This window comes from Mugil cephalus, chromosome 22 (genome assembly GCF_022458985.1).
Source record: "Mugil cephalus isolate CIBA_MC_2020 chromosome 22, CIBA_Mcephalus_1.1, whole genome shotgun sequence".
NCBI lineage: Eukaryota > Metazoa > Chordata > Actinopteri > Mugiliformes > Mugilidae > Mugil > Mugil cephalus.
In genome coordinates this window covers 13,073,780-13,099,555 of record NC_061791.1, presented here as the reverse complement: position 1 = coordinate 13,099,555, position 25,776 = coordinate 13,073,780, and the positions used below count along the sequence as shown (strand labels likewise).

General features: G+C 43.8%; 1 protein-coding gene across 2 annotated transcripts in view; it reads left to right on the top strand.

Moving 5' to 3' along the window:
* Positions 1 to 6,092: 6,092 nt before the first annotated feature.
* LOC125000082 (chemokine-like protein TAFA-5) overlaps positions 6,093 to 25,776 on the top strand; it is a 149,127-nt gene continuing 129,443 nt past the window's right edge. The window contains exon 1 of one of the 2 annotated variants that reach the window (XM_047575439.1): positions 6,093 to 7,192. In XM_047575439.1, coding sequence (XP_047431395.1) covers positions 7,081 to 7,192 — 112 coding nt within the window. In that variant the 5' untranslated portion in view covers positions 6,093 to 7,080. The remainder of the gene's footprint in view (positions 7,193 to 25,776) is intronic. The other variant, XM_047575438.1, reaches the window with a different exon arrangement.

Sequence of the window (25,776 nt, the reverse complement as noted above, 5' to 3'; positions counted from 1 at the left end):
TTATGTTCAGATGTAAGATGTTGCATCTGTAGACACTTTATCAAAAAAAGGGGCCAAATGTTAACTGGTCCAAATATGAAAAGAAAAATGCTTCCATTGCAGATACTTCTTTTTTCAAGTTGACCACTTACACACCGATCAGGCATAACATTATGACCACCTTCCTAATATTGTGTAGGTGTCCTTTGTGCCTCAAAAACAGGTTTCAGAGAATGGACATGAGTCTTCTGAGGATGTCCTGTTGGTGTCTGGCAACAGGATGTTGTTAGTGGGGGCCTTTGGATCCTATGGGTTGCGGGAAGGGGCCTCTGTGGGTCATCCCACAGATACTTGATCAGTTTGGGATCTAGTGAATTTGCAGGCCAGGTCAACACGTGTTGCTGTTTTTCGTATTTTTCTTTAGTTGTTCCTGTGTCAGGCTACATCCTGCTGTCATTTGCTATGGGGTGGGGGTGCCTGGTCTGGTCTAGGTGGGTGCTACATGTCACATTAATGCCAGGTTCAAACGTTTCCCAGCAGAACACTGAATTGTCACAAGATGGTCAACGTCACAGCCCCTGTGATGGTGGTTTTAATGCTGTGGCTGATCGGTTTAGATGGCGTTATGTTTTTCACCGTCTGTTCACCAAATGAAGTCTTGAACATTAAAGATCACACCGTTTCGTTTGACACATAAAGAAAATCGTGTCCCAGTTCACTCATATCATTTGCGTCTCAGATACCATACTTACAGGATGTACCGTCTTATCTTCTGGCAGTATCCCCCTGGGGGGTGGGGGGTGGGGAGGGGAGCTGAAATGGAGCGCTAACAGAGACACAATATAAAGGCGGCGGATGGAACAAACTACATTGCGATGATTTAGCTCTTCTTACCTGCGTCTTCCAGACTTCGTTCTGACAGGGGAAGGGTTAGAAGGTCACCGAAGTCATTAGGATTTGCTCTCCTGGGAGCAGGAATATTGACACCGTGGAGATTTACTCCTCTGTAACCCCAACGGTGGGGTGGGTTGACTGACTTCATACCCAGCTGGAAATTGAGTCTTGTGCCGACCGATCCAAGATGACAAAGCGGATGGAGGAATGCGCGGTGAAATCAATAAGGAGAGCATTTGGAAAACAGGCTTGGATATGCACACTGTGGGCATTGTTTGTCTTAGCTGGCATAAATACTGGGGACAAGGACCTCTTAGACTCATTAACATGCTATATCTCACTTCTTTAGTGGCTATAGTAACATTCATATTAAGTGGGGGATGCTCGGAGCCTCTTTTCTAAAGCAATTACTAAACGCTTAGTGATGGAGTAAATAAAAACAAATGCGCAAAACACAAACTCGAAGTCGGGAAACAGATGAAGGAAACAAAGGTAAAGGAAGATTATTAAAGGACGGGGTCGCCGGAAAATAATTAAAGGTCACTCCGTGAAAGCATTTTCGGGGCACGGAGTTTTAAGAAGATACTTAAAAAGCGATTCAGCTCGCTGGCCTAAACTCGAAGGTCTTGGAACAAAAAGCACTAATGGGGAAGGTTTCTTTTTTTGTTTGTTTGTTCTTGACTCGTGAGCAGCCATTGATTATTCCTTAGACTTTCTTTCCTGACTTTAGCTGATTTTTTCCTCCCTATTTAGAGGTTAGACTCTTCAAGTTGAACATGTTGTCTGATCCACGAGGAATTTCTTTTTTTTCTTATTTCTTTTTTAACCTAAATAAATGCCATGCACTTGCATTTGTCTGCATGTATTTTTGGACACAGCGGGTTCAGCGTCGTGCGACAAAATACTGCCTGTCTTTTCCTTCTTTTCTTTTTATGTAACGTAATGAAATGTTATCTTATTCCATCTCGAATCGAGCGAATATTATGCCACTGGTTCTGTTGCCTCCCCGCGTTCCCTGCCTCTCACCGCTGAAGTCTGGCTCCTGCTGCCTGCTCCAGGAATAATTCATCTTTTTTTTTTTCTTATCTTAAACTGATATCCACTTACACGTGTCGGCATATATTTTCCTTCACCGGCTCAATTTTCTGTTATTTAGCTGTTTACCAAAACATTTTTATTGTTGGAGTCTGACAGTATGAGGAATATGGGCTTCAAGTGCAGACGTTTAGCTTCAGCCGCAGCTTTTATTTGAAGCCATTCATTCTCAAATTGGAGGAAAGTTCTAAAACGTGGCCCAACCAAAAGAAACCAAAGGTATTTGAATGATTGACTCAAAGGCTGTTTCATGGAGAGGTGTGGGGATTTTCCTTTGTCAGTGAAGAGTTAAGTCCAAATGAGGCGAGAGGTAAAGATAAAGTGAAGATCAATTAAGTGTTTATTCACCAGCAAATGACTGTTCAAAATAAAACTGAAATCACTGGAGACCATTGGTGGCATGCGTTCTGAGCAGCAGCAGCAGCATAATCATCAATCATACTCCCAGTGTGTACCGGCGTCCTTAATGTAGGCTGTCACTAATCGACCCTCAGGCCCTACCAATCCACAGGAGGACTCCCTCACCTAATCTATAATACACTTATAGGTAAATTACAAACACATACACTTATAACCATTATCACATGAACCACTGCATTCGTAACCTCATTTAAACTGTTACATTCATCACGTTCCATGTCATCCAAACCTGCTTAGCATCTGTTTAATCATGGTTTCTCCCAGAACCTTTAAAACCTTTGTTCTTTGACTCTTTTAGCCCAAACACCTGAGAAGGACAACACAGCAGATTTAAGAAACACGATATATTTTTCCACACTTCACCAGCCTGCATAGGTGCAATCTCCGGTAAACTGTCAGGTTACTTTAACATTATCTTAAAGATATAATTGAATCCTCTCAAACAGTGCGTGGTACTTGGCAGGAGAAGAAATTATTAAGGAAGAACACAACCAAACACACAATAAAATAGATAGACACTTCATATGGAAGAATAATATAACAATATTGAATAATTCTTTGAATAAAGAATAATATAAACTATATGAATACATACATATATGGGTGTACGCATATATATGTATGCTGTCAAAAGACTACAGTTTTTAATCATAAATTTGTATAAAAATCTTTTATGATTCAGTATCATTCATTTTTAATCTATGTTGACTATGTTTACGTGAGCAAACAGACTCAAGATACAGTAAAGTAAAGTAGTATCTTTACTTGGAGATACATATATAGTACTGTGCAGAATTTTTACACAGGTGTAAAAAAAAAATGCTGTAAACTAAGAATGCTTTCATAAATTAAGGTGTTGATAGTTTATTTCCATCATTATTTCATCAGTATTTGATGTGACTACCATTTGCCTTCAAGACAGCAATCAGTTCTTCTAGGTTCACTTGCACAGAGTTTTTGAAGGACCTTGTCTGGCAGGTTGTTCCAAACATCTAAGAACTATCCACAGATCTTCTGTGGATGTAGGCTTCCTCAAATCCTCTTCATGTAATCCCAGACACACTCGATACTGTTGAGATCAGAGCTCTGTGGGGGCCATGCCATCACTTCAGGACTTCTTGTTCTTCTTTACGCTGATGATAGTTCTTAATGACCTCGGCTGGATGTTTCTGGGTCTTTGTCATGCTGCAGAATAAATTTGGGGCCAATCATACGCCTCCTTTGGCTCTGGCTCAATGAGCAAAGTAGCAGTCGCTATCTGACTAATCATTTTTTTCTTCTTCTGAAATATTGACGTTTCTGTTTATTTTGTCCCTTTTTTTTAATTCAATTTGAGGCGATTAAAGATTTTTTTTTTTTTTTTTTAAAGCAGCTCATACCTAATTTAAACTCGATTGGTGCCTTTGAAAACCATATCTCTGTAATTAAGCTTGGAGTAAACAACGGCAAAAAAGAGAGTTCTGTTTGTAGCTTGGCTGTCTGCGCTGCTTTAGTTACAGGTATCGTTCTTTTTCGGGGGTTGTGCGACAACTTCTACCAAAGACGTGACATTTATCTGTGAGTTTCAGAAATGTAACATAAAAATAAAGAGAGAGTAAAAGAGCATATGTAGGCCACAGCGCGTGCATTACATCATTACATGCAAGCTGGAGCAAATGGCTGTAGACAGAAAATGAGAGGGAAACTTATACGGTCGCATTCAAAAGACTGTGTGTGCGCGCGGTGTTGCGGCGTTTGCGTGTGCAAAGCAGGCTTTGGCCTTGCTGCCACAGTCACCGACATGTCTGTACGTAGGAGGTAGCATGCCTGTGCTTTCCAAGTAAGGCTCTAATTGACTGTCTGCGTCGACTGCTTTCAAGATCAGCGCTGCGGCAATGGACAAGAGAGCCACGAGGAGGGATGAGGAGATGACATTGTGAGGAAGGGGGTGGGGTCGGGTCCTGAATTTGAAAAAAGGTCCTCTCTTTCACATTATTATTAAGTCACTCAGCAGAACAATTACATAAATATTTTGCGCGTTTGCAAGGACTCAAAAAGGACACGCGCAGCAATTAACTCCTTTATTGCACCCGGCATGGTTTACAAGAGCTTCAGTCTAGTGCACTTCACTACAGCGAGGCTAAGAAGGGATAACTTGGATACTCTATAAATGAGCCTGTTGGAAATGATGGCCCTGCTGACAGGCCATCTCTGTCGGCTCCAAAACAGAGCAGCAAAATTAATAAATAAATAGTCAACAGTTTAGCTTGAATATGGAGTAATTCATGGGGTGGCATAGTCCTTCCCTGAAGCCAGTATAAGGCATGTTGTATGTAGGCACAGAGTTAGGGATTAGTGTGCATGGCAGGTTATGTTAAGGTGAGTGCGTATAGGCCTCCAGAGTACCGCTGCCTGCAGACGGAGCGGGCTGCGGCGCGACAGGAGGAGGTGGTGTTGGTGGCGCTGGGGTCCTGGAGCGGGAGCTGTCCGTGGTGCTGCACGGCTCCTTTCAGCTGATGCTGGCGGTTTGAGCGTCGGCCTGTGGCGCTGTCCATGGAACCAAGGCTCCCTTAAGCTGACGCTGTCCGTGGTGCTAAAACACTATCGGTCCCTGCTGCGCTGTCCATTGTGCTGAGCATACGGCAGTGGCGCTGTCGTGGATCCTGAAACTGTGGGGGGGAAAAAACACATGCGTTAACATAATTTTCATGTAGGTAGTAATAAACTTTTGGTTGCTTGTTTGTTTTACTAGTAAAATATACTCACCTGCCAGTTCATTAGGTACACTAGTGAAACATATAACGGTTCAGCACTAAATGTTATGATATTTAATGTTTGTTTAAAACAGTGCTGTTGATTCAACTGTCTCTTCATTTTGTGATACTGGCACGTGTTTCTATTATTTTGACACTGTTGTTTTAGCCTGTGGGCTGGGTTAATTCAGTCCAGTTTAACAGCATATAGTTGAATAACCACCTTTCAGAGCATTACAACATTCATAAAGCTAAGAGAAAGTGCACGACTGTTATAATAGAATGCGTTCGTGTTCACTGGTGTACCTAATGATCTGGCAAGTGAGAGTAAATCTTAAACAAAATACCTTAAATGTCATAGTCTGTGGATAAAATAATCAGATTAAAGAAATAAAAGTGTATAACTCACTGATTGTCAACTGGCCACATGTGTAAGATTCAGTTCAGATAATGTGAAGGAAAGCGATATTTTGACGATGCTAAATGTCCCTGCTTTAAAGGCTACTTTTTGATTGGTTTAAGGAAAACACATCATATTATATATATAAGTAAATGTACTCCCATCACTGTACTGGAGTCAATCAGAGCTTAAAGTGTCCATCACCTGTGCTCTCCTCACTGCAGAGAATCCACAAGCAGAGCATCGATCTGTTTGGGACAAGACCTGCTTTACTGTGAAGTTGAATTGATCCGTTTTAGTAGCACGATTGGGCTCAAGATGCCCATTAAAACCATTTGGAATCGAAGTTAGAGTTCTTATTTACATATTTAAAATGAAAGCGAGGAAAAGCAACGAGACGCATGCAAATAAGAAAAAAAAAAAAAAAAAAAAAAAAAAGAGGCACCCCAACATAGGCACTGCACTTCGTTATAAAATACCACAATCCCCCTGTGGGGACATATTGCAGAAATGGAAACTGAACTCCCACTGATTAGTGAAAAATAACAGAAACGAACATCGAGTGGATAAAAACGCACTGTCCGCGCCGTGCACGTGTGGGCTGCGTCTCTTTATTGGAGGTGCACGTTGCTGGTGTGGAAATATCATTCAGTCATTATTGACTGAAAAATCAAACGGGCGCAATATATAAGATCGATAAGCTTGTACGCCGTGATTCACGCTGATCTCTGTAAAACGATTTCTTCGCCCGCAACCGCGTCAAGCTTGTTGTCATATCTGGAAACCGCGACCTCGAGTGGCTTATTGCTGACGTAATATCGATTATTTGAATGTTTCACTTTGGAGAAGGGGGGGAAAAAATTCACTTGGAGTCGCACAGTGCGCACTTTTCCCTCTCCCACTGTCTCTCCGTCTGTACCCATCCATTCTCCATGCTCCGCTTTTTCTCCTGCAACCATGCTTGATCTTCTTCGAACCGTGGGATAGAAGGAGTTTTTTCCTTATTCTTATTTCCTCTATCCAGACGTTTATCCGCCGGATTTTATGTTATTTTTCTTTTTTCACCCCCAGTCCAGCCCCCTCGTCGTGGCTGCTGCTGCTGCTGGAGAGAATCGAGAGAACCTACCACAGGTGAAAGGAGCTTTTACGACGCTGCGGTACAGATGATTGAAACACTTTGAGACTAAACTCAGCGCAATCTGAAGGCGCTGCGTTTATTCACCTTTTTTCCGAGATAAGAGGGAGATTTCTTGTGACCAACTTATATTTCCGAATACACAAAAACTGCCTTATTTCCCAGCTGGGATTTTTTTTTTTTCCTAAGGAAGATGTGACCTTTCTCTTTTGCGCACCGGCGACCAACCCCCCGACTTTACCCGAGGAGCGCAATCGCTGCTTTTTCTATCACTCACTCAATCTTGACATGCCTTTTTTGTGGAATTACAAGCGGAGACAGGCGCACTGAAAGAGGCCGAGGTGGATTGTGAAATCGCTATCTTTGCGTGTGTGTGTGTGTGTGTGTTTTTCTCTCCGTGAAAAGGGAAGCGCTCTGTTTCTTCAATGGCTTCAGTGTCGAGGTCGGCGAGACGCAGGGATGCCGGTCGCTGGCCAAGGATGTCATCAACTTTCTGGGCTGTGGTGCTTCTCACAGCGCTGCTGGTTCTCTACTGCGGTAAGTCCCGCCGCTCTTTTTTTTTCTTCTTCTTCTTTTTCTTCTGACCACACACACAAATACTGTATGGAGCGACGGTGCGCAGTGGGTGACCGTGTCATGTGGGAACGCTTTGACAACAAAATTACGCGAGTGATATTGACAATAGCTCTTAGCGTATTGATCCCAGTTTTTTTTTTTTTTGTTGTGTGTGTGTGTGTGTGTGTGTGTGTGTGTGTGTGTGTGTGTGTGTGTGTGTGTGTGTGTGTGTGTGTGTGTGTGTGTGTGTGTGTCTCTCTGTCTCGACAGTTATCGGAAAACGCGCGTGGGACTCACACACTCTCACTGAATCCCACCCATTAGTTCCCCTCTTCTTGCTCACACTCATGCGAAAACACAGGGACTGAGAGTGATATTGTGTGGTTAAAAAAACAAACAACAAAAAAACAAAAAACACTTCTTTCATTCCTCGGATAAGAGCGTGGACTCCCCCAAATGTACCAGAGGCTTAATTAAGTCTTATGTGGCTCCCCTTAATCCCCTCCCCTCTCTGTGTCTCACGAACATCTCTGTCCTGAGGGCTGTGGTACTGACGGACTGACTTACTGAGGTCAGACAGTCACGCATCCGTTATATTGTCTCTGCACCAAACCGGCTTACATATAAAAGAGACTTGAGGTCGAAAGATATTTGTGAATCATCCCCGTTTAGTTGAACAAACATCCCTCCAGGCTGTGATTCAGGACAGCCTAAGGATAACCTTAACAGGCAAATGGATGCAAGCGCACACACAATCCCCCCTCCTCCTCCTCCTCCTCCTCCACCACCACCACCACCTCCGCCACCTCCTCTCTCTATCGCTGGCTTTCTCTGAGGCTACTTCCCTGGCCGTTCATTTCTTGTTCCCTGGCACCCTCACACCTTCTCTCCCTCTTGCTCTGTCTCAAACTGCCTCTGACTCACTTATGAGGAGAAATCCAGCTGGCACGCTGAGCTCCAGTCTGCCACGCGTGAAAAAAAAAAAAAAAAAAAACGGAGGCTGTGTGCGGTAGCCACGATAAGCCCATTAAAGAAAAAAACATGATTACATTAGCTGTTGAACTAATCATTAATATATAATCGTCTTCGAGCACATCGTCTTTGCAGGTGTTTCGTGGAGAAATGAGTAGATTCGTCACAGTTTGAGGAAGCATCAGCTTCTTCCTCATGAGCGAAGCAAACTGGTTAATCTATGCCGGGTGGGGTATTGGTTTATCAGAGCGAAAGGTTATGGATTCAGGGGTCTTTTTGCCTCTTTTATGGGGCCTTGGGCCATGTCGATTGATCCCCTGCTTGTGTCCAATCAATCCCGCTTGGATGTTTATTTCAGTCAGCAGTCCTTGAGCCTCCCCTCTGTGCACAGTGACATCGACTCTTCTCTACCATACAACCCTCTCAGCCGTTATTATTGGTTTATCAAGTTCAAATTAACAGAGTACATTTAGCCGGAATTATATCCACTCTGCTTTGTCCATTCAATACCCCGAGTTTTTTGTCAGCACTTGCTCCCTTGGTGTAGCGCCGACCTCCTTATTTCCAGTCCCTCACTTTATTTTGAGTACAGTTTAAGTAGGTCTTTTGCCGGAATAATATCTCTCCAAAAAATTTTAACTCGCCGCATCTTTTTCAGTCACTCATTGTTAGTTTTTCTCTTTCCTGTAATCTTCCATTTTCCAATTTAGTTCGAGCTTCTTTTGTCTCCCGCTGATTTTTCTGTATTTTATCCTTTTTCTTTTTTTATATATATATTTTTCTTACCCTCTAGATTGTTCATGTGTCCTTGGACATCTCGGGCACTCGTTTTTTTCTTTCTTCAAATCCCTGTGTGTTTCTGTGTTTTTGTCTATGTTAGTCTCAGTTTTCACGCTCACTTATGCCTTATTTTTTGTAGAAATTGATCTTTCAGTCATTTCCTCTCATTTCCTTTCAGGCCTTCCGAGTTGATCGCTGCATATTCTGTTATGTTATTACGACCGAGTTCTGTGCTCTCTCAGCAGTTTTTCATCATCCCATTCTCCTCCATTATCTTCTCTTCTTATTTACAACGCGACAGTACCGGAGATGAAACATGTTCGGGCTTGTGAAGCAAAGTGAATTTGGTGTTTTCCCACATTAGAAATGGACCCAGACAGTAAAATTTTATTTTTCCAATGTTTCCAATAATTTGGGGCTCCAATTTGTAGTTGTTTCTTACTTTTCCGTACTTTAAGGTCCACGAACTGCAATGTAAGAAAAAGGAGAAGTCGTCAATTTTGAGAAGCTGGAGCTGTCAAATATTTGATGCCTTTCTTTGATGAATGACTTTTGTTTATCACATGCATCGCTCATTAATCTTCTGATGGTCACTCATCCGTTATTCATTGCAGCTTTACACTGTGTTTCTGCCAAAACTAAAAACAACAACAACAAAAAAGTCTATGGATTAAAGCAACCCATTTGTGTCAAACTAACCGCTGCATATGCACGTACGTGTGCCCATGGAGAAGTTTTGTGTTTATGTCCACCTTTTTTTCTTCGGTGTGTTTTTGTGCAAATTCGCATATTACTCTAGCTCCAACAGGGGATTGAGGTAATATGCGAATTTCACACGCCTGAGTGACTCCATTGGCCGCAGTTTTGTCCACATTACAGGTTCGCGTGCATGGTCGGTGGCACTGTACAGCCACTGTTTGGACTGAGGGCCGTTTTGCTTGTGCAGTGCTGCCGTGTGGTGCAGCCGAAGGGGGGGCTGGATGGAGGGCTGGCTCTGTGATTATGGCTATGACTCATATGGTGCCTGTCACCTAGAATCAACGTCTAACTTCACACGATCTGCCATCCTCACTCAGGCCTCTACTGAGAGGAAGAGGGGAGAGGAGAATAGGACGGAGGGAGGAGAAGGAGGGATAGACGTGGAGGCAGCGAGAGAGGTGAGAGCGGGACGTGGCTTGACATCCGCGCTAATGCCGTGATAAGAAAAGCAAGAGGCGCTGGCAGAAACGAGGCAGGAGAGGGGGACTGATGAAAAGGGAGGGATACGGGAGGAGAGGTAAAGGAAAGAGGAGCCCTGCTGAGGGTGAAATAGGAGTCGCGGTGGCGAGGATGAAAGTGGCAAAGACGTGAAAATAACCATTATGAAGACAACTGGAAGGCAGACAGGAAAAAGAGACACTGATAAATGACAGCAACCCAACAATTTAACTGTTCACGAGCTCAATGTTCGGTAATCACGGCAGAATGCTCCGCTGCCCTCTGATTACATTCCAAAAAATAAAAAACAACAACAACAACATTGTGTTCTGTGCGCTAGCTCCCTCGTCTGGAAGCTCCCGGCCGTGCATCCGTTTGCCAATGGTACAATTATGTATTCATGAGGCTGTAGCCCCGCATGTGAGCTCGGAGGAAGGCGGATGAGAGAGCCCACAAGCACCGCGAGCTAATCAGTATGCTAATCTTAGTTCGGGGTAGCTGAGGAATGCAGCGCGGCTGTGGTCCTGGTCTGAACCGCGGACGCTGAAGAGAAGCGGGGAAGCCAGAGTAACAAGTGGAGAAAAGGGTAGAGGGAGGGGAAGTGGTACAGACAAAGGAAGTGTGCAAGTCTTTTGTAACCTTCCGCGTTAGGCACATTGCAAGTGCTGATTCATTCTGGGCCTCGGATGTAAACGCTGTGCGCCCCGGCGCATCTGAGCGGTGAAAAGCAAACACGTACACCCGAGACATTAATGAACGTAACATCAAAGCAGGCGCATGAATGCAAATGCATCAGAGTAGTTAGCCAGTGTTATAAAAACAGCCGTGACCCACTTGCGCATACATGAACATCACACTGCAAGGAGAAGGATGGTGAAAGGTCAGACACACACACACACTATATTCTGCTGCTGTCAGGGACAAAAGCTCACCTTTGCCACTTAAAGCCATTCCCAACAGATCACTCTGTCTCTCAGTGCGGTCCCTTGTGTTTCCTGCCTGTTTGTTTATGAGTTCCTGTAGTTCTGCGGCCAAATCAATAGGTTGTTGACTTCCATTGAGGAGTGCAGCTCGGGGCCACCCGTTGAGAAAAGATGGTGTCTCTTGCGTGGCCGTGAAAGCCCAAAACACACATTCACACGTTGTGTAAGCGGTGGATACGGCCATGCTAATGTGTACAAGTCTGCGCGCACGCACGCACGCACGGTCTGTGCCTGAGATGTCTGAAATCGACGCAGGGCTCATTCACCAGCCGAGAAAGCGGGACTTGACTGACCTCGAAAAACGCCAGAACTTGTAGGTGAACGCACGCACACATTTGAATATCTTATCCTATTTTCAGCGTAGCCCGGAGCCTCTTCCACTGCAGGGAGGGAGACGGAGAGTGGAGCCACTGTCGGGAGGAGAGGCAGAAAGGACCGTCGATGGCCCGGGGACACGAATTCATAAAGGGAGTCAACATGTTGAGTTTTCCACAGAGGAGGCAAGGAGCCACATTATGGACCCCTGGAAACGGGGCCAGAGATCGCGTGCATATTTGAGCAGCTTTTTAAAAGGAGGCTTTGCAAAATTTAAAAAAAATTAAGAGTGTCACTTGAAGGGGGAGTAGGGGCTCTCGACGTTGTCACATCATGACCAAACTGGAGATGGAAAGCTGGAAAGAGTTCGGGAAGGCGAGCAGCTAATGTTTAGAACTGTGTGACTTGCAGCTTGAAATATTAAGCAGGAATCGGATCACTGTTTGTGCAGTAACCTTTTGACTTTAAGTGGGAGTTTGCAGCATGGCCACAGGCGGTGTGTTGTTTTCTTTTCTTCCCCCCCCTTCTTTGCAGCACTTGTCTGTCAACTCATTGCACCTTCCGTTGTGTGGAAATGACAGTACAGTTTAGACCCGGGGACTCTGCCGTTTGACAGGAATCTTTAGACACGCTGTTGGTGCTTTTGGCTCTCCCTCTCTGAGGCAATCCAACATCCTGTATGTCTGTGTTGACGCTCACGCGCCTTGGACTGTGAAAAAGCAATTACATGAAACCTAGGAACCCGTTCGAAAGTGGCACATTCAGTGCGGTGGTTGACATGTAGATTGTTTTCCTCTCTGAACGCCATCTGCAATGCTGCGATGACCTCATGTTGGAAGCGGCGCGCACAGAGTTTCATGTTTCACCTTGAATTCACTTGTTAGCTAAACTGGCAGTGTGGCGCTAGGAAAGGCAGTGTCGGTCATTTGGTCAGTCTGTAGTTTTTGAAGAGTTTGAACAGATATGCTTGATGACCAGATGATGCATATTTCTGGTGATTCCAAAAATCTGCAAAACCTGCGACCATTAGCTTCTGCTGTACGTTGTATTTATGTCTAATTAGTAAATTGTTGCATGCTAACCCACTAAACTAAGATACTATACCTGAACATAAGCATGTCAGCATTGTTGCTGTGAGTGCATTAGCCTAATCTTCTTGTGACAATACAATGTTCTCCTGGAGTAGAAACTAGACCAGACAGACACACCCACCTCATAGCAATGACACTCCTTGATGGCAGTAGTCATCCCCAGCAAGATGCAGCCTGACACACACAAACGGTTTAGGAACAACTAAAAAAAAAATCAATACCACCACAAGGTGGTGACCTGGCCTTCAAGTTGAGTAGATCCCAAATTGATCAAGTATCTGATGGATGATCCAGAGTCCCCTTTCCTCAACCCATAGGACCCAAAGACCCACAAACATCCTGTTAGCAGACAATGCAAGTACGGTGGCTCTGAGTTGGTGGATTGCATTAACACGGCTGTCACAACATGGGGTTGTGTTTATTTTTAGGCATGCAACTATTCTGTGTGATAAATCCGGACTTGGCTTGCAAGTAAAAGTTGAGTTTTGGTTGAGGCTGAAGAGGAGCAGCGAACCTGTATTCTCTGAAAAAACCCGAAAAGAACATTCGTGCTGTACAACGAAACATAGTAGTCAAACAGAATTATTTAGAAATTACAGAAGCGCTGCTCTCGACCGCCTCGTGCCAAATCAATGAATGTTGGCTTTTTAGTTGGCTGCTTGGTTTGAGCCTAATACACATAACGCTCGTGAACACAGTTACAGAGTAAATTATAGTCTCAGTCCTTTAATATTACCACCATATGTGTGTGTGCGCACGCGCCTTTCCTTCCTGTTAAAAGTTTTCGCTGTAGGTTAACACACAGGGATGTGATGCTGTTCACACACAGTATACGCACCCTTGCACTGACTTGACACTGGAATTATGCTGACTTGCTAGAGCAGCAGCACACAGCCTGTTCCTCAACAGCTGCTCCACGGCCCCAGAACGGTTAGCAGCCACAACAGTTGGTGCACTTGTTCATAGAGATTTGCAGTAAAAGTTGCATCAAGGCTCCTCCTGCCTTCATGTTTCTCTGCTATACTTTTTTTTTTTTTTGCTTTCCATCAGTCTCTCTTCTTCCACCTGCACCTTTTGTAACCAGAGCCTTCTGTAAAAAAAAAACAAACAAATAAATAAAATAAAATAAAATAAAAACCTCAACATGGATGCCGTAATCGCATGCTAATATGCTGTGACATTTACTTAATGTGAAAACAAATTGCGAAGTGTTTGGAGTTGGCAGTTAGGGAAAGTATCACCCCAGTCGCCTCCATGGCTAATTGCACCTTAAATGCTCCGTGCTCCATCGTGAATTAATTCGGTGTCAATGTGACTTTAACTACCATTGAAACCGCATGTGTAATATTTACATATCATATCGTAAGTGTGACTGCAGGGCTCAACAGGTCGCAGTCAAAGGAAATGGCTTGTTTGTGTAATAACCGGGAGCTTGTCTCTACAATGACGGCATGAATAGGGACTTTCTTTTTATAATGGAAGCACAAAGACTGAATTTTAAGATTCAGGAGCCTCTCGCGGAGCTTTTGACAGCATAAATGTGATTAATGGTAAGTTTCTGAAACCAATCCCGTAAATTGCGCGAGGCAGCTTAATTGGGTCGAAATCTGGACAAAGGCTCGCGGTGTGCTCCCGCCTCGAGAGGATTCATGGATGTGCACTTGTGCTTGTTTTGCCTAGGGCCAGTAAGCCCATTCAGAGAGAGATGCTAAAGCTACTCCTCCTTTATTACTGCAAAAAGCAATTGCTTGGAAGAAAATGCCAGAATGGTGCTTTGAATTCCTGGAGGGGCCCATCACTGAGACGCAGCCCACGGAGCGGAGACAGCTAGCATCTGGAGCAAAGACAGGGCGGTAAAGTGGAGGGAGTAAAAAGGGGGAGGAGGGGAGCTCGGAGAGGGGAAAGAGGGAGTGGGGTGGCAAGGAGGCAATGAGAATGAGAGAGTAGGCGAGGGAAGAGAGGCAGACACAGAGCACAACGGAGACGGGGAGATGGCGAGCGCGAGGCAGACGGAGCAAGGGGTTGACAAGGGAGCAGTAGAAAGAGCTGGGGAGAAAAAGAAGTACTGCGCAGGCAATGAGACAAAAGACAGACAGACGAGAACACTCAGACGGTCCACCAATTGACAGCCGGTTTGGGAATAAAGTCCGCTAACACAATGAAGCAGTCGGCAGACAGACTTGCCGCAGAGTAGCCGAGAAGCCCTCAGAAGTAGAAACAAATATTACATTAGAAGAGACAGAAGCCATTTGTCACAGTGGGAGGCCTGAGAGGTAGTTAAGCTGCAGAATATAGGGACCTGTGGCCTGGTTGATACATGTCGCCACAAGGAGGTAATTGTGCTGAAGTCAACTCCGTTCAATCAATTGTCTGGTGTCCTTCAATGACTCCCGCACTTAACAAGATAACGCCGGCGCAAAGTTTTTGCCATCCCAACTCTTGAGAACTTGTTATGGAGCCTTGAGAGCCTTCCTCTCAATGCTGTTCCTCCTCCCTTTTTCATCCGCCCTCCCATTCTTGCCAGCTTGTCAGCCGCACCACTTCCGCATCAAGGGCTCGGTGACATACATGCTGACAGCCACGATTCAATGTTAATGTATCTGGAAGATGAATCTGCTGGACATTTAATGCCTAAATGACAGCTGCACTCTGTCTGCACCCGCATGTCAGCGATGGTTGAGATTCTGGAGCGGTTTCAAGGATTGTCAATCAGTCAGTCGGCCACCTGGTCAGTCAGTCAGAGCATTGGCTCCCTGCCACGAGGTGCATTACTTTGCCCTCAGTTCGAAATGGCTTCATTAAATAATTGCCGAAGTATGTTCATCACAACAAAAGCATCTATTTTCTTATTTTCTGCCTTTGCCTTTCTCTCTTTTGCTCTGTCTTTCCTTTCCCCCCTTCTCTCCATCTTGAGCCGCTGACACTCTCCATGATTGATATGGAAATTACAATGTGCTCGCCTTCATTTATCTTGCAGTGCTGCTTGTTGCTGCTCCAACAACCATTTTGGGATGCAGAAACGATGAACTGATTTGCAGCTGCTGTTGCAGAGAGCAAAAAGGATATACTGTAAAGATTTGATTTGAGACCCAGGATCGCTCGGCAGATGGGGAGGTTTCCCCATCTTAATGGAAAAACAAAACCAACCCCTGTGTTGCCTACAAACAAGGCGGTAACCTCAATATATCCAGAAGCGCATATGGAGTCCCAGAAGCAACAAATGCCACTAATCATATGAGTCTGAATACATAAATAAATAATACAGAGCATTTAAATAATGTAAATGCATGTATGGCTCTAAAATCTCTGCATTTACCTCCATTTCACCCGTGACAGTGAATTTCTATACTCCATTTCCTTACTTTCCCTTGTTTGTGGGTCATAGCATACATAATCTGTATATTTTGCAGACACGACATTTTCCCATTTTCCCCGTGGCATACAGTTGCTCCCAACATTTGGATCCAAGTGTATCGCGATAATCCGGTTGGATGAACAAGTAGCTCTTCATCAACACCTGTCGTGTTCTCTTAAAGCAGTGTTAAACTGGATCTACAGCACTTGCTCTTACCTACGTTAGTCATATCTGTTTGCCAATTAACAATTCAGCCAATGCATTTTGCTTATTATTTCAATATTTTATCTATCTGTTTGGACTTACCAGAACCTTTTTGGAGCCAATCGATAGTCTTCCTCCATAGCCTCACCGAACTCCTTCCACGCCCAAGTTTTTGCCTCCGTGACTGCCCTGGCCACGGACCACTCAGCCATCCGGTGCTGGTCCACTGCTTCCGTAGACCCACAGACCAGCCATGCCCTGCAGGCCGCCTTCTTCAGCCTGACGACTCCCCTCACCTCTGGTGTCCACCAGCGGGTTCAGGACTTAGCGCCAACCCTCACCTATGGTCATGAACTTTGTGTAATGACTGAAAGAACAATATTGTGGATGCAAGCAGCTGAAATGAGTTTTCTCCACAGGGTTGCCGGGCTCAGCCTTAGAGATAGGGTTAGGAGCTTGGACACTTGGGAGGAGCTCAGAGTAAAACCGCTGTTCCTCCACGCCGAGAGGAGTTAGTTGAGGTGGTTTGGGCATCTGGTAGGGATGGCTCCTGGATGCCTCCCATTAGAGGTGTTCTGGGCATGTCCCACCGGAAGGAGGCCTCGGGGTCAACCCAGGACACGGTGGAGGGATTACATCTCCCATCTGGCCTGGGAGCACCTGGGGATTCCTCCAGAGGAGCTAGTGCCCGTGGCCGAGGAGAGGGTCGTCAGGACTTCCCTGCTGAAGCTGCTGCCCCAGTGACCTGGACCCGGATAAGCGGCAGACGACCACCATACTGTTCAGGGGTTACTGAAGCAGCTGAGCTGATCCGCAATCATTTCAAGTACTGTTCCTCCTGGAATACAAGCGCCACCGGTTAAATTCACTGACGTATACACCAACAAATACCACCTACCTAACCACTGTTGCACACGGTGTTCAACTTTTTATGCCTGTAATGGAAACGGTCGTACGGTCTTGGTGCTGCATACCCCAGCACATCTTCAGCAGTCTTGTGGAGTCCATGCCTCGACAGGTCATGACGGTTTCACCACCAGCAAAAGATTGGGGAATTATGCTGGTGGTCATATTATAAAGGCTGATCTGTGTGTGTAATCCTTCCATTGCTTTGTCAAGTTGCACAATGCTAGTCCAGGCGAGAGTGTCATTAGAGAAGTCAAAAGGTGCCAGGTAAAAATGAGCAGCAACTGTCATTGGAGCATTTTGTCGAAGTAGTGAAGTTGCCCATCAGAGTTTCTTTCTGTTTTATTTTTGCGACAAGGATGTGGAGAAATATGTTAAGATTTATAATCCTCAGAGCGGATAAGCCTGATCTTACACTGCAGCAGCAGGAAGGACTAATGGTATGACAGGAAACACAGGAGGATGTTTCTGCCTGGGAAGAGATGAGGCAGTCAGATGAAATAAGTAGCCGAGCTGTCTTAAAGCTTCCTCTGCGCTTTAATGCACTCTCACCACAAGATCTTCATTTGATACATGTACTTTTCTTAATGTAGCGGGATGTGAGTGCAGGGGTTTCAGGAAGAGGACAATACATGAGTTCCCATCTCCACCAGCTAAAGCTGTTTGTTGTACAACTTGCGTGCTTCCAGGCCACTCCCTCAAACCTGGTCTTGGTCAAAAAAATAAATATCTTTCTTCCTTTTGCCTAACCTTCTTTGATGTACAGTTCATAAGTTTACATGGCAGAATTTATGATTTCTTCCATTTCACAGAGAATATGAATGATGACACAAACTTATTTTCGTTCACTTATGGTTAGTTGTTGGGTGAGGTAATTTATTATCAAACAACTGTGTTCACTCTTTTTAAATCATAATGACAAAAGAATGATCAAAAGTTTTTGATGGTGGCTTGGAGATGTGGTTGAGGCTCTTTATTTTCTCAGATGGTAACGCTGCCCATTCTTCTTGGCAAAAGGCCTCTAGTTCCTGTAAATTCTTGGGCTGTCTTGCGTGAACTCCATGTTTGAGATCTCCCCAGAGTGGCTCAATGATATTGAGGTCAGGAGTCTGAAATGGCCACTCCAGAACCTTCACTTTATTCTGCTATAGCCAGTAACAGGTCAACCAGGCCTTGTGTTTTGGATTGTGGTCATGTTGGTGCCTCCGAGTCCATCCCTTGTGCAGCTTCCGGGCAAATTTTCCCCCACATTCATCTTGACATCAATTCTGACCAAGTTTCCTCTACCTTTGTAGCTCACACATCCCCAGAACATCAGCGAGCCACCTCTGTGTTTCACAGTAGAAATGGTGTACCCTTCATCATAGGCCTGGTTGACTCGTTTGTGTCAGTTGTGGCCTAAAAGTAAAAATTTGGTCTCATCACTCCAAATGACTTGTTTCCAGAAGTTTTGACACATCTCTGTGCTGTTTGGCATGTCGTAAACGGAATGATTTGTGGCATTTGCGTAGTAATTGCTTTCTTCTGGTGACTTCACGATGCAGCCCATTTTTCTTGAAGCGCCACCTTATTGTACATCTTAAAACAGCCACAACACTTTTTTTTCTAGACAGGCGTGTATGTCATCTGAAGTTGTTTGTGGGTTTTTCTCTGTAATTTTCCTGGCTGTTGTGGCTGAAATGTTTGTTGGTCTACTTGACCGTGGTTCAGTTTCAACAGAATCCCTCATTTTCCACTTCTTAATTTGAGTTTGAACACTGCTGATTGGCATTCTCCATTTCTTGGATGTAATTTTATATCTCTTTCCTGTATTATACAGTTCAATTACCTTTTCCTGCAGATACTTTTGCTTTCCCCATGACTCAGAATCCACGTCAGTGCAGCACTGGATGAAAGATGCAAGAGCCTGTCAGGAGCCCAGAAACTCACTGACCTTTTGTACACACACAGTGATTACAGGCAGACAGATCATAGGTGGGGATGGCTAACTTTAGCAGCCATTCAAACCCGTTTGTGTCAACTTGTGTGCATGTTATCAGGCCATAATCACCATGATTTGTACACTTCTGATCAGGGGTATGTGGGTAGTTTCTGTTGTGATTGTGATTTGAAAAGAGTAAACACAGTTGCTTCACAATAAATGGCTTCATCCAAACACTAACCATAAAAAAAAAGGTTTTCTCATGTCATTCATATAAAATCACAAATTCTACCAGGGTATGTAAACTTGTGTGCACAACCGTATTATATCTTAGTACCAGTGACCAGGATGGAAGCAACCCAAGCCTTAACAGTGTTACAATCTGACTCAATCTTTCTTTAATCTGTCGTGGTTGCTGAAAGCCAAACCTTATCTTGAACTAAATGATATCAGTTCCTGTACAAACTGAACCTGCTGCCCTTGACACTTCGTAAGAATGATAAAGAGGGCCACAGAGTGGGTTTAAGGCTTTTTTTCAGACAGTTGTTCAGTGCTTGTCATCTTGTTTCTGCAGTCTGCAGAGCTTTACTAGACTCACCGCTGCCATTTGGTAGTGTGTGTTCAATTTTTAGCTGATCAAATGTCATGCCTAGGGTCAGTCAGATGGTTGGTCAGATTGAAATCCACAAGTACAAGACATTTTGCCAGGAAAGTTTGTAGAAAAATTCATGGTAATCCCCAGACTTTTCTTTTACCAAAAGTTCCCTCCAATTATAGCCTATCCTTTTCAAAGCTTTGACTTATGACCAAATGCTTTCATTACTACCAAGTCAACCAGCAAATGCTAGTATGCTAACAGGCTGAACTAAGATGTTGAAACTGGTAAATAATGTGTTAGCAAGGAGACATTAGCATTTAGCTCAACCTTGGCTGTAGACTTTCAGTCTTCAAACACAATGAAATGGTCACGTGTACTGTTAGATACTCGAAATGTATTCTACAAGTACACACTTTTTGTTGCAATACCAAAGCAGAAATTGGTTTTGTTTTTCCTTTTTGTGCAAACATGTCCTATTAGCACCATTGTCCTTAACATGTACCCAATACACTAACCCATGAAGCTTGAATGTTTGACTGTCTGATCAATATGAAGGCAGCATAACAATCAGACTTCCCAGAGGTGGCCAACTCCAAACTACAGTGTGTTCTGTGCACATCCATTTAGCTCTTTGGTCCTTGGCCTGCACCTAACGCACTAACCCATGAAGCTTTGATGGACTGATCAATACGAAGGCACCGTAACAAGCAGACTTCCCAGAACTAGTCGGCTCTAAATATATGTGACGATCCCTGTGTGTTCTTTTTTTTTTTTTTTCTTGGCGCCCTTCTGACACAGTCTGAGGCAAAAATGCGGAAGATGTGGCAACAGAAACAGGGATTCGAGAGAAAAAAGCCAAGAGAAGAAAGTGAGAAGGATACAGTAAGAAATGTTGCCTGAACGTGCTCAGTGAGCTGCAGCAGTGTAATTCCAGCTGATACTCCTGCTACATGTTGAAGCATGCCTCGGTTATGCATACGTGGCGCGCTGGATTAGATTTTTTTTTTCTCTCTCTCAGTTTTTCTTTTTGTACAGTATTTCATCTTTCCCCGGTCTCCTGAATGCCTCCTGCTCACACATTTTCCCCTCAAGCCTTTGGCAGTGATAAACCCTTCCATTGTCACAGAGCGAGTTATGCCTGCCTCTTTAGGGTTGAAGAGCTCATTATGACTTTTCAGCAGGGGCCCCATAGGCAGCAATACCGTCTGTGTAATGTGACACAGGCAGTGAAATGCAAATGCACCCTGTTATGAATTCTACTGTTGAATATTATCTTTTGTGATATATACACTCACCGGCAAACCCTACACTTTGTGCATAAACGTGCAACCACAACTTTAATATTACCTTATTCAAATAAAATGCAGAACGTTTCCCGGTTTCTTTTGATTTGATCCTTTTTTTTCCCGACAGTTTGTCTCCGGTTTCTGTCCAAGCAAGGTAATATAAGTGGCTGATTGTGCTACCATTTGTGAAGACGGCACATTTTGACCGAAAATTTAATACAATATTGGACTGGTATTGCTCTAAACACAGCACAAACCAATCTCAGACAAAAAAAACCTTGAATATTAGCCATCATTATTTTCTGAAAAAGATGCAATTTGCGTAATTTCTGCATCATCTCTGACCAAATGGACTATGCAAATATGACAGGGAAAAGATATGAGGTAACTGACTGATGCTCAGCCATCCTTAAAATCCTCAAATCTTGTTTTATCTAGCAACAATTTCTTACCTTTTTGGGAATATATTGTGTGATTTTGTCCCTCATCGTAATAAATGGAAGCTTGTTTTTTAACAGTCTGCAACAGAAATCGTCCCTCTTTACAGAATTCTTTGAAACATAAACTGGAAATTGAACTGAAATGTATCTGTTGCGAGGAACTATAGGTGACCTTACCCCCTCAAAATGTACAACTGCAGTTAAAATCAGAGGAAGTTTGTGGTTTTGGTTAAAGTTAGGTTTAACATGGATGGTGTCTAGTACTACAAGAACTACAATTCACTATTATGATCTGTCATTATACAGTTTAAACCAAAGGTCTTTGTCTCCAAAGGTCAAAATCTGTTATACGACAGACAGAAGGGGCCCCTACGGGGTGCTGTGGAGTATTTTCGATGCAAGCATAGAGGCTGGACCAACTTTCTCATTTTATTATTTTATTATTTTTATATATTTTTTTTTTATGACAGAAAGTCAGTCTGGACTTGCTCCCTCTGGAAAATGATTATGCTCCGTCAAAACCTGGGCCAGTCGCATGTGTTTGGGAAGCTCTATGTGGCGACGCACATAAGAGAAGTAACGGCAACATAGTCATACGCACACACACATCATATGAGCGCCATGCAGTCGATTTTATTTTTTATTTTTTATTTTTTTTATAACCAAATGGCTCTGATTTGTTGGAGGACTATCCAGTTTCCTGTAGAGGTAATTAGTTTTTTGTATTGTTTGAATCACGCCCTACAACAAAAACCCAATGGTTTGCTACCAAAATTGTGGGCTCCTTTCTCGTATTTTAGTCAATAGTCTCAAACTATTGATTTGTTGGCCACTGCTGCCTGCTTTATATTCATAATTTTCAATGTGTACTTTTGCTTTTGACATTTTTAGTTGATTTCCCAGACTTCCCTTGCATACTTTTTCCTATCATTGTCTACACAGGCCTTTGACTGATAATGGAGTATTGTTAGAGAGAGATGTAAGTGCTGAAGTAAAAAAAATAAATAAATAAAAGCACGTACTGAAGCAAGTGCTTTGAACTGCCCAGTGTAACGAAAACCAGGCTTTTAATTAAACAAAGTGCATTCATGTCGCATTTGCATAAATATCCAGACGCGTTACCGCCATGCATGCACATTTTGTATTAACGTCTGAAAAATCAATGATGAGGTATTTCTACAGATTTTGTATCATGTTGTACACACTAATTAACAAACGGCAACATCCTTCTTGTGACTCTCAAATAATGAATAACTGCTGTGAGGTTAACACGGAACTGTACATCATCGACTCAGGGTTCTGCTAAATTCCAGTCATAATATTGAGAGGTGATTTCATTTTGATAAAAAATGACACGTTATCGCAAGAAGATGCATGTGTCACCGGCTCCCCAATTAAATCAGAAGCTTTTGGTAGCAAGCGTCGGCTGATGAATCAATCCTACACACTCACATAAATGTAATTACTTCATTTGTCAACGTCTGGGGGAGGCCACATCGAGCTCTGTGCACCCAAAGCTTACAGCGGCGGAATGGATTGAAAGAACTGCTCGCCATTTTGCCCTCCTCCTTCATCTCCTGTACAGTTTTGTCCCATACAAACTTAATCACAGCTATAATCCTTCTGGAAGAGCAGAAGTTTATCAATGAATTAATTCCCTTAAGCCCGTGGAGGACAATGCAAGTGGGATACGAGTTTCGCATCAAAGTAGAAAGAAGCCCCTTTCACACCCATCTAAACCCAAATACACTGTTGGCAGGAACTTTCCCCAAGAACCAGGAACTTAAGAGGGATTTCCACCACAGGAACTACGGTTCAAATTAAAATTTGAGGGAAATTACTTTAGCACACAAAAATTAATTTCTAAAGGTGTAGTTATTTATTTATTTTTTTTATTTATTTAGTTTTTTACACTAACAGGAACTTTGGTGGGGGGATTGCAGTGCCATGAATTTGCAATTCACAGCATTTTGTGACTGATGGCACAGTTAATAATCTCTTCAAAAGTGTGTGTGAAATCTTTTTTTGTACCTGAGCAAACCTTTCTTGCCAACCTTTAGGTGGCTTTGAATGGCGGCGTTAGTGCAGGAACCAAAGGTCTCAAGGAACTTTTTAGTTCCTTGAGAAAAATTCTTGGGTCGTCTGCGTACATTAGAGTGAACCGCACACGTTGTGTTATTCTGTTCAAGAAGTATCACATTTTAATAATCCATATTCTTTTTTTTCCACCCTCAGTCATGGAGGTGGGAATGGAAGGTGGCCGACATCTGCTTTCACGGGGTGATGATCAGATGATGGGCGTTTTTGTTTTTTTTTTGTATTCTAATCCCGTCTTGCATTGAGAGGACAGATGCTGGCGAGCTAATTAACAAATCCTTGGGCGATGTCGAAGCGCGTCTCTGCACTGAGAGGCTGCAGCAGGGATGGGAGATGTTTTGCCGCATCCTACAGAGTCAGCATATCGATGCACAGTCTTTCACGTGCTACCGGCGCCTGTCTGTTTGTGTGCGCGAGTGGTAACATTTTGCCCCCTCACACCCTCACCCAGCCGCCACCTAAATCTGCTGCCTTTGGAATGAGGTGGGGGTGGCTCATTTTCTATTTCCTGTTGAGACGGCGTGTCATCGCCAGCCATCAGCTGTTGCTATTTTATGCGAGACGGAGGCATAATTTTGCTGCTTTGATGAATCAGATCAACCGAGTATGTCAACATTTTTGCATCAGAGTGGAACGTAATAATTATGTATCTATTTTCTCAGCGGTTGTTTTAATTGGAAGATAATCATTTTAATTAGAAGATAGGTTCTGTGTTTGTTTGTTTTTTTTTGTTGTTTTTTTTTACATTTTCTGTGATTTGTGCTATTTTTAACCCATCTGTGTCATTTCTATACGTATTTAATTGTTTTCAAGTACACATTTGTACAGTATTTCTTGCTTGTTGTGGACAGTGAAAACAAATAGCAGAGCTCATTTGCACAGCTGCACATTTATGCTAATGTTGCACGGCTACATTGCGCATGCATTGGAACTAGAGTTTATTCCCAAGCCATCTAGCGTATGTAATTACAATATTCATGATCTTTTTTGCTCTGCTTTTGGGCTCCGCCTCCTGACCTAAGAGAGATGACGCCATGTGAATAACATTCAGATTGATTTGAAATTTGTGAACAGATGTTTGTTCAAGCGTTCATAAATCCTGCATCACTTCCACACTTTAATGCGCCCTGCTATCGCACACGTTCATGAATACTTAACTGAAGACACAGACAACCTCGCTCAATTTGCCCCCTTAAAATGTTTGCTGGTCCGCTCCTCTTCTCCGTCTCCGCGTGTTCCTGCGCTGTTGACTTGACTCACGATGCCCTCTGGGCCGCTGGGCTGACATTCACTTTTAAGCCTGCACTTCAGTTGACTCAGCTTTGAGCGTCTGATCAGAGGGCAGGACGTCCACTCACCCTTTGCCAGGATCCGTTCCTGCCCTTGTCACGGCGGCGGCTCGCGGGAACTTAAAGCATTAAGGGTTCAGTTATTGCGTAGGGCGAGGGCTCATTGGGCAGTTGGGGGCACGCAGCCTTTTCTCTTGAACGCCAACGCGCAAATATATGCTGTATATCGCTAATCATTTACGCCACACACGTTCTGGCAGCCAACTTTCTTCCTCATTGCCTACGGCTTGCCTATTCTTTTCGGTTTTGCACTACATTAATGTACTGTTGGTTTGCCTTACCTGAACATCACCCATTCTTTTAACCCCAACCTTTATCTCCACGCTCACAAGTCCAGTTAAACCCGACACGTGCACACTCGTTTTCCACCCGCAGAGTATGCAAATTCACACGATCGAGGGAAAGAGGGAACCAAATAATGAATCTTCTTCCTACTGTTGCTGGGAGATGAATGGCCGGGAGGGTGGAAATAGAATTTCTCGATTTCATAACCCCGTTCTTTTGTTGTATTGTCATCCTCGGTAACGAGGTCACCTCAAACCGCTCCTCGCACACTGGGAATCAGGGAACAGGAGTATGTTAAAAGAGAAGGGAGCAGAGGAAGAGGGCGGAATGTAATGTCAAAAAATGTAGGGTTCTTAAGGGACAATTTTTAACTGTGCAGATTTAGCAGCAAAAGCGTCCGGGCCTTTGAAAAGCCGTGTTTTAACCTATGGCGATGTGCTCGGGATGAGCATGAATTGTGTGTCTGGCTGGTGTGTGTGTGTGCGTGTGTGTGTCTGAGAAAGCAGTTTTTGTTGAGGCTTGCTGGCGCTTTGTGCGTCTGAAATGAATTATCAGGGGCTTAAGAGTGAACATATGCATGCAGATGCGCGCACACACTGCATCTTCCCACTGCATCTTTTAATCTTTGCCTCTGTCCCATTTGCAGACACACACACACACACACACACACACACACACACACACACACACACACACCTCCTCCATGCTACACCTACAGCCATGGAAAAGGGGGCAGTAAGTTCTCATCCTTTGGGAACCACCAAGAGAGATTAACGTGAAGTATTTC